Source organism: Oryzias latipes, chromosome 2 (assembly GCF_053564925.1).
Source record: "Oryzias latipes strain Hd-rR chromosome 2, Olatipes_Hd-rR_3.1".
In the NCBI taxonomy this organism is placed as follows: Eukaryota; Metazoa; Chordata; class Actinopteri; order Beloniformes; family Adrianichthyidae; genus Oryzias; species Oryzias latipes.
Window position 1 is genome coordinate 17975206 of NC_136238.1, and position 12798 is coordinate 17988003.

Consider the following 12798-nt stretch of genomic DNA (forward strand, 5'->3'; position numbering starts at 1 on the left):
CAGAAGACAAAACTCAGCACAATTACTAAAACGTGAGGAAGTGTTTTGTTCTTAAGGCAAAGCAGAAGACGAGGAAGCAAAGTGACTGATCTGTGCTGCAGCTGTGCTCGCATGGTGAGTGGGGACTCTTTTTTTCTTCTTCAGATCTTTGAAGAAACTAAACTTTGTGTGTTTCTTGAGCTCTGTCTTCACTAGCTTGAGTGTTTCTGAATGTTTGGAGAAAATCTTCTTTCTCTGCAAACTTTAATCACTCTGCTGTTTAACGATTGGACCTCAGCACAAATCAACAACTTAGGATCAACTCTCACTTATTGATCAGTTACTGTTTCACTGATTTATGGAGAGAATGAAAACAACTGATGTTTTTTATTGAAGATTTTTTACAGAATGAACTGCAGACTGCAGTTTCACTTAATTACAGAAATGAAACTGCTCACCCATGAAAGTGGGACGGATCAGCTGACTGGTGCTTCCTGTCGGATTTAGCTGACTAGAGACAATAATGTCAAGATACTTTTCATTTATATATACATATATCTCAAAACTATGAATTAACATGTGGAATTATATACATAACAAAAAAGTGTGAAACAACTGAAAATATGTCTTATTGTATTGTATTCATAGTTTTGATGCCTTCAGTGTAAATCTACAATTTTCATAGTCATGAAAATAAAGAAAACTCTTGGAACTAGAAGGTGTGTCCAAACATTTGGTCTGTGCTGTGTATGAACAACAACATGTAGTGTGCGCAGTTAAGAAGACATAAACTATAACTTTTGATATTCCAGCAAACAGATAGAGTTGAGACTTCCTGTCATAAACATAAAACAACATGAAGCTCTGGAGTTCAAATGTTTCATATCTGATTCCCAAACCTTCCTGTTCTCCTCAATACAATGTGTGTCTGAATCAAAGTTCAACTGAAAGTCTCAATTGGAGCTTTGAGATGGAAAGATTCCTGTTTTTTTTTCTTTTCACCTCATTGTTTACTTTGTTTTTCTTGATCTGCTTCATTTTTCCTGAATTGTAGAAAAAGGAAGTTTGTTCTTTATTTGTCAAAGTGAATGAATGGAAATCTTGCTCATCATGGACTGTTTGCTGCTGCTGGTGAAGTGAGAGCAGTAGTGCAGCAGCTGATGGCAGCTTACTGTGCCTCCCACTACTGTCTGACTGTTACCATCTGAACCTGAGAGGAAACACAAGAGAAGAGCCAATCAGCGGAAGAGCAGCTGATCTGTTTGTGAAGGAGGATCAGAGCTGATTATGTGTGTTTCCTCTGCAGACAAAGGAAGAATGTGTATGTGAGCTGATGTGGATCCAGTAAATCCAGCAGCATGGATCAGTGTGAGGACAGAGAGGAGGGAGCCCCTCCCTCTAAAAGCACTCTGTTAGATGAAAATGAGAGCCGGAGCAAAGCTCAGAGGTGAGATGACCATCTCTAACTGACCATGACTCTTCTCTATGTCAGAGCTCAGGACTAACATCACCAACCTTCAATCTTTACAGGAACCAACTTGGACCTGGATCTGAAACCAGCCATGCGTCCTTCACGAGTAACAGGTCAAAGGATTTTGGACTTAACTTTGAAGGCAGCAGTTCAGAAGTGGAACAGTACCAGTAAGTGTTTTTCAGGTCAAGGTCTATCATTTCATTTTGTTTTCTGCTTCAATCAGCTTCTAAAGATGAGCTTCTTCTCTAAATGCAGATGAGGGAACTAAACAGTAGAAACAGCTTTTATCTGATTAATCTGTGATCTCAAAATGAAAGTTTGAGAGTAATTATTGCTGTTCTGAAAACAAAAAATGTTTACAGTTAAACTCCTTAGCTCCGTGATCCACAAAGTGAAATGAACTATCCAACTCTGCAAATAGATACAGTGCTAGGATGAACTCTTCTATATTTTCCTTACTTCACTATATATATATATATATATATATATATATATATATATATATATATATATATATATACATAGTTCTTGTTTTTCGCAGGGGTTACATTCAAAAAGGAACCCGTTATAGGCAAAATCCGTGAAGTAGAAACCTTTTTTTTTTTTTACAATTATTATACAATTAAATACTCATACACTGAAAAGGAAGAACAAACCATTTTACAGGTTCAAGCATTTGTTTCACAAATAAAAGTACGTAAGTAAGTAATTTTTTTTTCAACAAAAACGTATGTACCGTACTGTCAAAAAATAATTTTAATCAGCGATATGAACAGAAGGTGATAGTAGTGATAGGCAGTTGTTGTCGCTCTTTTTTGATGTTTTACACACGTGTACATATTAAACTGCAATGTTATTGACGCGCAGGTAGAGAAGAAGCGGAGTGACTTTTTAGCCAGAATGCAGAACACAATGCACGATGCAAATCTGTGAAGTAGCGAAACCCTGAAAAGTAAACCGTGTTATAGCGAGGGATCACTGTGTACACTGTCACATTTCTTGCACCTGAGACATTTCTCTGACAGCGTTTGATTTAGAGTTTGACTCTGATTTTGTTGTTCTTTATATACTTGCTCTAGACCAGTGTTTTTCAACCAGTACGCTGCGGCACACTAGTGTGCCGTGGGAGATGGTCAGGTGTGACGAGGGAAATTGCGCTCATTAACTGATTTAACAACATTTCCCATCTCCAGGATATCAGTTCTTTGTTCATCCAAACAGGCCCTGATAAAACACTGAGTAGTTAGGAATATGAAAGATCGTAAAATACTTTTTTCTTTGTGTTTATTTGATTCTATTAAAGACATTTTGATAAGAATGACGGTACCGCGATTTAGCTGCAACTAAAGCTGTTTTCTGAAAAGTACCGCCCCTTTAACTGTCTCCACCAATCATTCTTGGAGTCTTAATCACATGTCATCAGTCTGACCAATCAGAAGTGGTTAAAGTCTTCACTTCCTTGTTCTGATTCTATTGGTAAAGTCTCTCAGTTCTAACAAAAATACCAGCTAAAGCTCGTCTTTAGCGGTGTAGCTTTCCACAGAATCCGGTATCAGACCGTGGAATAAGTGAAAAAAACAATGAAGCTCAGAGACGCTTGTCTTTCTGCGTTCGGCAGATTTTTGCACTACATCTCCCATGATGCATTGGGTCAAAGTGACAACGTCTTAGCGCACAATGAGTCTCTCCTCTTAACTTGTTGAAACCACAACAAACACACATCAAACAGTTTTTAAATCTCCTAAATTAACTTTTGTTACTTCTTTTAGAAAAAAAACTGCAACTTCCAGCTTTTTCTGCCACAATTATCACAAAAATGCATGTGAGATTGCGGAGGGGATGTAGATAAATACAGACTATTATTTTCTCCTTTTTTTTTGGTGGATGCTGGTGTGCCGCTGGATTTCTGTCAAGGTTTAAAGTGTGCCGTGCCTCAAAAAAGGTTGAAAAACACTGAGCTAGACAAAAGACAGAAAACAAAACAAACATGTAGAACAAACAAATCTTTAAAAGTATTTTTATTTCAAACAAAAAGACAATAAAAATCACACAGGGAATGGAAAAACAGCAAGGGGGCTTACTGGGGTTGAAGCTAAAGGATAGAGCGGAAAAAGGAAGGAAAAAAGGAAGGAAAAAGGAAAAAACACACAATCAGACCGAAGAAAAAAGTACACTGGAATGAAAAAAGACTGACTTATATGTATAACAAGTTTTCCAGCTGTGACTCGGTGAACTGACCAGACTCCAGTTAGTGTGGTTTGAAACCTTCCAGCACAGACAGAATGGAGTTGATTGCTGATAATTCTCCACAGAGTGGACCAGCAGAGCTCAGAGACTCCAAATGGTCCGTCTGTCCAGCAGCATCAAAAACAGCTGGACTCCATCTTTCTGGTCTGTACATGAACAAGAACTACTTCTTCTTCATTATGTTCACATTCATCTCCATGCTGCACTTTGTAGACCAGTGGATTGTCAGTGTGTCCAACATGGAGCTGATGTTTGGTTCCATGACTTCACTCTGATTGGCTCATTCATCTAGAATTCTGTTGCAGCTGCTGGAGGAAAACATTGTCACTTTTGTGAAGAAAGAGCTGAAGAAGATCCAGAAGCTTCTGAATCAGAAGACAGATGAGGAGGATCTGAAGGATGAAGATGAAGGGCAGAGGAGCAGCAGAGAGTCACTGATGAAGATCACAGAGAACTTCCTGAGGAAAATGAAGCAGGAGGAGCTGGCTGATCGATTGCAGAGCAGTAAGAGGATTTCTCTAAAGATTTCACCTGCTGGATAAATGAAGATTTACTGATGTCTCAACACATAGAACAACATGGATACAATTAGTGCTTTAATGTAATTACTTTTTTGAGCAATTAATTCATTAAGACCTTTAAATAATTAATCTAATTAATTGATTTTTAATCTAACCAAATAATTGCTGTAATAAGCCTAATTCTGAGGTATTTTGATTTAAATGTGTGACAATGTGGCACAGTAAAAGATAGAAAATACAACAAAAAAGGCTTTAATGAAGTTTATTTATTGTAAATGACTTCCAACTTTTTTTTTGTTTCACCAAGGGGTATTTTTTTAAAAGTCTCGAACAATTTAAGAAAAAGAGACATCAGGTCCAAAGTGCTCAATTAAACATGTCTAAAAACAGTAGGAACACTTTTCTGGGTAATCCACAAAATATTTACCACAAAGAACATGTCATACTGCGTATATTGTTTTTCTCTTTAAGCTACCATACCTAGTGAATGTAATAATTCATTTGATAATTTAGTGTTCATTCAATTCAATTCAATTCAATTCAATTAAGTTTAATTCAATTAAGTTCAATTCAATTCAGTTCAGTGTAAATACCCCGCTTTTTGTGAAACAACTGCTTTAATGTAAAAATAGCCAGAATAAAGTAGTAATAATTGGTTTAATATTTATTTTTTTCGTAAGTGACCATGCCCTTTGAGGTGTTCATTATCAGAAAATAATGGAGTTTGCAAAAGTAACCATCTGATGCACTAAGGGTCCATCGTTGATTCATTTCTGACAATGGACAACTTGTTGGCCACTATCCCTGACATAATAGATAATAGTTATAGATGAAATATTAGACTAATGCAACGAAAAAATAACTAGGTAATTTGCCTGTTATTAATTAATTGGGATTAACGCAATAATCTGATACCTCTAATTAAAATCTTCATCATTCAGAGCTGCAGAGAGTTTACTTACTTTCTTTATTGTCTTCAATCAGGATTTTTTGCAGTTTGTCAGCATAAACTCAAATCTGGTCTGAAAAAGAAGTTCCAGTGTTTAACTGAGGGAATCACCAAAGCAGGAAACTCAATCCTTCTGAATGAGATCTACACAGATCTCTACATCACAGAGGGAGGAACTGGAGAGCTGAATGAAGAACATGAGGTCAGACAGATTGAAGCAGCATCCAGGAAAGCAGACAGAGCAGAAACAAGCATCAGACAAGAAGAGCTCTTTAAACTCCCAGCTGGAAGACAAGAACCAATCAGAACCGTGATGACAAAGGGAGTGGCTGGCATCGGGAAAACAGTCTTAACAAAGAAGTTCACTCTGGACTGGGCTGAAGGCAAAGCTAACCAGAACATCCACTTCATATTTCCATTCACTTTCAGAGAGCTGAATGTGCTGAAAGAAAAGAAGTTCAGTTTAATGGAACTTGTTAATCACTTCTTCCCTGAAACCAAAGAAGCAGGAATCTGCAGCTTTGAAGACTTCCAGGTCATCTTCATCTTTGATGGTCTGGATGAGTGTCGACTTCCTCTGGACTTCCATAAAACTCAGATCCTAACTGACCCTAGAAAGTCCACCACAGTGGGTGATCTGCTGACAAACCTCATCAGGGGGAAGCTGCTTCCCTCTGCTCACCTCTGGATCACCACACGACCTGCAGCAGCCAATCAGATTCCTGCTGAGTGTGTTGACATGGTGACAGAAGTCAGAGGGTTCAATGAACCACAGAAGGAGGAGTACTTCTGGAAGAGATTCAGAGATGAAGAGCAGGGCAACAGAATTATCTCTCAAATAAAGAGATCCCGAAGCCTCCACATCATGTGCCACATCCCAGTCTTCTGCTGGATCACTGCTACAGTTCTGGAGGTTCTGCTGAAGAGCACAGGAGGAGAGTTGCCCAAGAGCCTGACTGAGATGTACATCCACTTCCTGGTGGTTCAGGCCAAGGTGAAGAAGGTCAAGTATGATGGAGGAGCTGAGACAGATCCTCACTGGAGTCCAGAGAGCAGGAAGATGATTGAGTCTCTGGGAAAACTGGCTTTTGAGCAGCTGCAGAAAGGCAACCTGGTCTTCTATGAATCCGACCTGAAAGAGTGTGGCATCGATATCAGAGCAGCTTCAGTGTACTCAGGAGTGTTCACACAGATCTTTAGAGAGGAGAGAGGGCTGTACCAGGACAAGGTGTTCTGCTTCATCCATCTGAGTGTTCAGGAGTTTCTGGCTGCTCTTCACGTCCATCTGACCTTCATCACCTCTGGATTCAACCTCATGGAGAAAGAACAGATGATGCCAATTGAGTTCTACCAGAGTGCTGTGAACAAGGCCTTACAAAGTCCAAATGGACACCTGGACTTGTTCCTTCGCTTCCTTCTGGGTTTTTCACTTCAGACCAATCAGAGTCTTTTACGAGGTCTGATGACTCAGACAGGAAACAGCTCACAGACCAATCAGGAAACAGTCCAGTACATCAAGAAGAAGATCAGTGAGAATCTTCCTGCAGATAAAAGCATCAACCTGTTCCACTGTCTGAATGAACTGAATGATGATTCTCTAGTGGAGGAGATCCAGCAGTCCCTGAGGTCAGGACGTCTCTCCACAGATGAACTGTCTCCTGCTCAGTGGTCAGCTCTGGTCTTCATCTTACTATCATCAAGAGAAAAATTGGAAGTGTTTGACCTGAAGAAATACGCTGCTTCAGAGGAGGCTCTTCTGAGGCTTCTGCCAGTGATCAAAGCCTCCAATAAAGCCCTGTAAGTGCCCTCGTGCAAGCAGTCACTGTTGAAACATTAGTTTTTTGTCAGAAAACTAAAACCATTTAACGTCTTTTCCTTAATACATTTTTCTTCTTTTCCTTTCGACTTTTCCCTTCAGGGGTCGCCACAGTGAATCAGCTTCCTTCATCTAACCTTGTCTTCTGCATAGTCGCCTCTAACAGGAGCTACCTTCATGTCTTCGTTCACTGCATCCATAAGCCTCCTCTTTAGTCTTCCTCTAGATCTCTTTCCTGCCAGCAGTAGCCATTTTTTTATATGGGCGAGGTGGGCGGTGGCCCAGGGTGGCACTTCACAGGGGGCGGCATTTTCCGTGCCCGCTGAGTTACACACAACCATATATTGTTCAAAATATTAAAGGTTTAACTTGAGTTACTCTGGATTGATGTTCCTGTTTTTATTCCTATTTATGTTCAAAAAGTTCAGTTTTAAAGGTTTAAAAGGTTTAAAAGTTTAGCTATAGTGTGTTCAGTAAATGTTTATCTTCCTCGGCCCAAAACCTTAAGCGTGTTTTTAATTGATTTTTTTAATTTAATTTAATTTGACCCCACTGTAATACGAGTCTAGAAAATTCATGCATTTATGGGGTAAAATGGTTAAATAGAAGATAGGGAACACAAGAGGATGTTGTCAAATTTTGTATGTGTGCAGGGGGGGCGGGGCGCTGGTGGGGTTACTTGCCCATGGAGTAAGTTAGTGTAGAACTGCCACTGCCTGCCAGCTCTAGATTCAGTATCCTTCTACAATTATATTCACTCTCTCTCCTCTGGACATGTCCAGACTATCTCAGTCTGGCTTCTCTGAATTTATCTCCAAAGGTTTTGAAGATAAAGTCAGCACATTTTAAAGTCTGACACAGGGGTCTGCAACCTGTGATAGACCCCTGTGTTAGACTCAGGGGTCTGCAAACTTAATCATTCGAAAAGTCGTTTGGATCAGTTTCCCACAGAAATTAAAACACAGGGAGCCGCAACACCTTTTGAAAAACCCGGTGTTAAGTGAATCGCATCAATTCACTTGTTTTTAAAGTCTTCACTCGTTATCCACTTCTCATTCAACTTTATTCAACATGTACTGTCTTCAGAGGCCGTCCTGGCTAATTTGACACCCTGGGCGAAACACTGAACATTAACTAAAGGACATATTCTGTTTTTTGTGCTTAGGTATCCCAAAAAACTGAACGAAAAAAGACAAACGATTTTTTACATTGCACCTGAAGCATTGGCTGTATATGAGAAGGGCAGATAATCTTAGATGAAATCCACCAATAAGCTATTAACAAGACTAATCTAATTGAGTGCAAACCTTCATTAGCCATGTTGCTAATGTTTCTCAAAAGCTTACTACTTCATTGCTAAATTTGGTCTTATAGTGACAACTCTCTCACTTTCAAGATGCTCATTAACACTTCATCAAGGTCCAACCTGAATTTCTTTTTCTCCTCCAGCTCATATTCAACCTGTGCTTACCCACTAACGACAAATAAACATCACATCTTTGATTTCTATCTTCAGACTCATCACTGTATTTCACACACTTTTTGCCTCTGCAACACTCCCAACAAACTTCTCCTTTAAGATGACTCCTACCCCATTTCTTTTCCTATATCCATTATGAAAAAACCACATGAACCTTGTTCCTAATCTTCTATTCTTGCTACCTTTCCTCCTAGTCTCCTGAACACACAATTAGTGTCTACCTTCTTTCTCTGCATCATGTCAACTAACTTACTACCTTTCCTGTCATAGTTCCAACATTCAAAGTCCCTACTATCAGTCCAACACTCATGACTTTCCTCTTCTCTCTCTTTCTACGAACACACTTTCCTATTCTTCTCCTTCTTTGACCAACAGTAGTCCAATTTCCACCGGCACCCTGTTGGTGAACAGCATTGATGGTGGTCGTTGTTAACCTGTACTTTGACATAGCCAGTATGGATATCATAGGTCTGATTCACATATTTGGTTTGTGCAGGATTTAATGTCAGATGCCACCCTGACACAACCCTCCGTATTTATCCGGGTTTGTGACTGGCACAATGATACACTAGCTTGGGCTCCCTTGTGGCTACATTCCTAAATACATTTCTGAATAGGGCTTATTCAAAATGAAAATATGTAACTGATTGTGATTTTTTTTATTTCATTGCCTACCAAAACCTATTTTAGACTGGACTGCTGTAACCTGTCAGAGAGAAGCTGTGAGGCTCTGTCCTCAGTTCTCAGCTCTCAGACCTCCAGACTCAGAATTCTGGATCTGAGTAACAACAACCTGCAGGATTCAGGAGTGGAGCTTCTGTCTGCTGGACTGAAAAATTCACACTGTGAACTGGAGACTCTCAGGTAAGGTTTGATTAAATTATTTTTTCAGGTTCTGTTTGGTTTTCTCTAAGAAGAAGCTGACAATTACAGTGATTTTTCCAAGTTTGAATTAAACTCAGAAGTTTGAATTAAAAAAGCACTACTACTATCTAATTAAAGAAACGTTTCCATTGCCGTTTTTAATTTAAAAAAACACCTCCGCCAAGAGCAAAAACCTTTTCGATAAATCCAATTTATTTTTTTTTCAAAATTGTAGTGTTTCTGTTAGGCTAATTTATCATCGCATATCCAATATGCGCAATTTCAGTCGATGGAAACACAGCTACTGACTAGAGGTGTAACGATATACGTAGTTGAACCGAACCGTTTTAGTACGGCAGTTTTGGTTCGGTTCACTGCTCTACCGTTTCAGTACGTTTTTTGTCCCCCCACATATGCATTGTAATGACCCTTTGTTTCCTTGGTTTCCTGTTTTATTTTGTAGTATTTCCTGTTTGGTTGTTGTTTCATGTTTTACCTTTCCCCGTCAGTCCTGAGTGTTTCCACCTGTGTCTCGTTTGTCTGCATGTATTTAGGTCTTGTCTTTCCCTTCCTCCTGTGCTGCTCCATAGGTTAATGCTTCCCCGTTCCTGTGTATTTCGAGTTTCGAGTTTGAGTGTTTCTAGCCTGCTCTGCAGTGGTTTTTGGTTTGTTTAGTTTTAGTTATTAAAGATCCTGTTCTCCTGAACCCTCCTGCCTCCTCCTCTCTGCACCTGGGTACTCCCTCCCTTTCCCCACCGTAACAGCTGCTTTGTCACTCGTAGCAAGGAAACGAGAGCTGAGCTGCCAATTAACTAACTGCGTTGACTGTCCTTGCCCCATACTCCTCACACCCTCAATCAGTCACAGAGAGAGAGAGAGGTAGACGGAGAAGCAGAATGCTCATTCTCCTTTCCAGCATTACAACCCACTTATTATGAACACACAAACAATATAACAACATGAACATCACTTCTCTTCACAGCTCTCTAAGTGATAGTGAAGGATTCAACACACAAGATTTCACACTTCCTATGAGTCTTAGTGGCTATAGGCGGGGCTAACCCCCAGGTCGCCACAGTATTAACTTTGCGCCGAGGTGGAACTAATGTTAGCAGTGAGTTTCCTTCGAGACACTATTAAATGACAGACAATTAGCATATCAACATTTGGATCACACACATCTAATCTGTTAACGAACTTAAAATGGCATCACCCGACTGTATCAATCGGGTCTACAAGAAAAAAAATGTGCAAGTTAAAATAGTTTTTTACAGGCCAATATTAACCATCCAATGTATTTGGTTTGTGGCAGCTAATAGTTTTTCTTATTTCATAAAGCAAATCACCTACATAGGTCAATTTTATTTATTGTCATGTAAATTCTTATGTAAAACCAATAAATACGTTCATGGATCCATATTGCTCTGCCATAAGTACCTACTGGACAAAGTCAAGACTGTTGTTGATGTTGAATCATTTGCAACTGTTGTCGAATGCAGGCATATTAGCTTCGGCCTCACTGCAGTTCTCTGTCTCTTTCTGCCATGTGTGTGTGTGTGCAGTCTGTCAGGTTGTCTGATCACACAGAAAGGCTGTGCTTCTCTGGCTTCAGCTCTGAAGTCCAACCCCTCCCATCTCAGAGAGCTTGATCTGAGCTACAATCATCCAGGAGTGGCAGGAGTGAAGCTACTGTCGGCACAGCGGGAGGAACAGTGGAGACTGGACACTCTCAGGTATTGCATAACATCTCCCAATTCATTTCTGTGTTTAGTCCACGCTAGTAACCATTAATGTCAAACAGAATTAGCTAAATACTAACTATTAACTAATTTATAAACTCATCATGCTACCAAATTTTCACATAAGGCTTTGGAAAATATAGAAATAATTGCAAAAGTCACAGCTAAATCAAAGTAGAAAGTGTTTTGTTGACCCGATAAAGATGCCAATAAAGCTCCTTAATTTTTTAACATCAGTTGTGTCGCTGAAGACACAAAAAACCCTATGCTCTTTAAAGTACCATAGTTATGTAAATACTTTAACTCTTCAACTGTTTATGCTTTCTAAGTGGATTCTGAAGCGGAAAAGAGCAGCTTTGCACCAATATGCAGTGGCGAACTTTGCAGTTTGGGGGCCCCAGGCAGACAAACTATGAAGTCCTCTGCAGCAGTTGTATTGATGTTTTTCTTTTTTAAATCCTTACCTATTGGTTCCAACTTTGAATAACTTCCTTACTTGTCCACTTTTACACGACAATGTAAAGAATCCAAATGTTTTGAAGTTTTAAGAATGTTTTAAGAATGTAAAAATTGAAATCACATTTACATGTTTTTTTAATTTGTCAGGTTTGACCTAAGAAAGCAGTTTTTTATATAGTTTTTTTATTCTGTTCTTGTTTTTTCTATTTTATCTGTCTTCCAGCACTTTTGGAAGTATGGCAACAAATTTCTTGCTTTCTCTTTGCCTTTTCCTCTTTTTGCATCCGCTGGGATAACTATGATTCAATATACAGCTTTTTAAAAAAATTACTTTGAATCATCCTTTAATCTCTGCCAGTTATACTTGAGAGCCATGGTTTTCCAGCCCAAAAGTCATCTAAAAACCACCAGATCCAACTAAAAAACACCCAAAATATTAATCAGCGATTGATTAGCACAAAAGAATCATCCATTATTTATTACTTCCTGATTTAATTGAATGTCCAACTTTAAAACATTTTTATTGACTTTACATCCACCGTTTTTATTTTGTGGATTTTACAAAGGTATCTTGTTTGTGCTAGCTTTATTCCCTTGAAAATTTTTATGTGAATGGATAATCGACGATCAGCTACCACTGCCTAATGGTAAGTCCGCCCCTGCCAATAGGCAGTTAGCTACTTGTTCACAGGTGAGCCATGACAGCAAAAGCAGGGTGATAGAGACAAAGAGAGTTGATTTCATTTGCTTATTCCACAAAAGGAAAACACAGCAAACCAAGATAGCAGCTCACTAACCATGGAGCTGCAAAAGCAACCCACCTTCTCAAAGCCCTGCAGCAGAGCAACTGCCACAGGTCAAATCAAAGCCCCGCCATCTCTGTTCCACACACACCTGTCCCCAATTAGTATAAGTCACATTTATAAATTGGATTCCCATTAGCAACACTAATAAACACTTTCTGGTAGTAAAATGTTGCATCAGTTATGATAATTTAAATAACGTCACCACTGGAGATAAAGCTCCTGTGTTAATGGGTTAAAAGACAAATTGAGGCAGAAGGGAGCAAATTCCAAACATTTCTATTGTTAAAGTCAGAATTTTCTCTGATCCCCCTCCTGTTTTCAGGGTGGAGCCTGCTGGAGATCGGTGGTTGACTCCTGGTCTGAAGAAGTGTAAGTGTGCTTTTCAAGTCAAATTCAAACATTTCAAAACTGTCACATCAGTCATTCATGAGTCCTCATCAAAGTTTCCCTTAATGATCAGATTA

The 12798-nt window shown here is 39.2% G+C and overlaps 2 protein-coding genes across 2 annotated transcripts in view; one reads left to right on the top strand and one right to left on the bottom strand.

Annotated features, from left to right (window-relative positions):
• LOC101171392 (NLR family CARD domain-containing protein 3) overlaps nt 1-12798 on the top strand; it is a 16499-nt gene continuing 3701 nt past the window's right edge. Inside the window, exons 1-9 of the mRNA XM_011483263.4 lie at nt 1-114; nt 1286-1426; nt 1510-1620; nt 3766-3844; nt 4006-4204; nt 5206-6967; nt 9157-9330; nt 10893-11063; nt 12657-12703. Of these exons, the coding sequence (XP_011481565.3) occupies nt 1338-1426; nt 1510-1620; nt 3766-3844; nt 4006-4204; nt 5206-6967; nt 9157-9330; nt 10893-11063; nt 12657-12703 (2632 nt within the window). The 5' untranslated portion in view covers nt 1-114; nt 1286-1337. The remainder of the gene's footprint in view (nt 115-1285; nt 1427-1509; nt 1621-3765; nt 3845-4005; nt 4205-5205; nt 6968-9156; nt 9331-10892; nt 11064-12656; nt 12704-12798) is intronic.
• The window catches only part of LOC101171144 (uncharacterized), a 26991-nt gene continuing 17647 nt past the window's right edge, over nt 3455-12798 (bottom strand). Inside the window, exons 2-3 of the transcript XR_013648469.1 lie at nt 6390-6482; nt 3455-6302 (exon numbers count right to left, since the gene is read on the bottom strand). The gene's annotated coding sequence lies outside the window, so the exon portion shown is untranslated. The remainder of the gene's footprint in view (nt 6303-6389; nt 6483-12798) is intronic.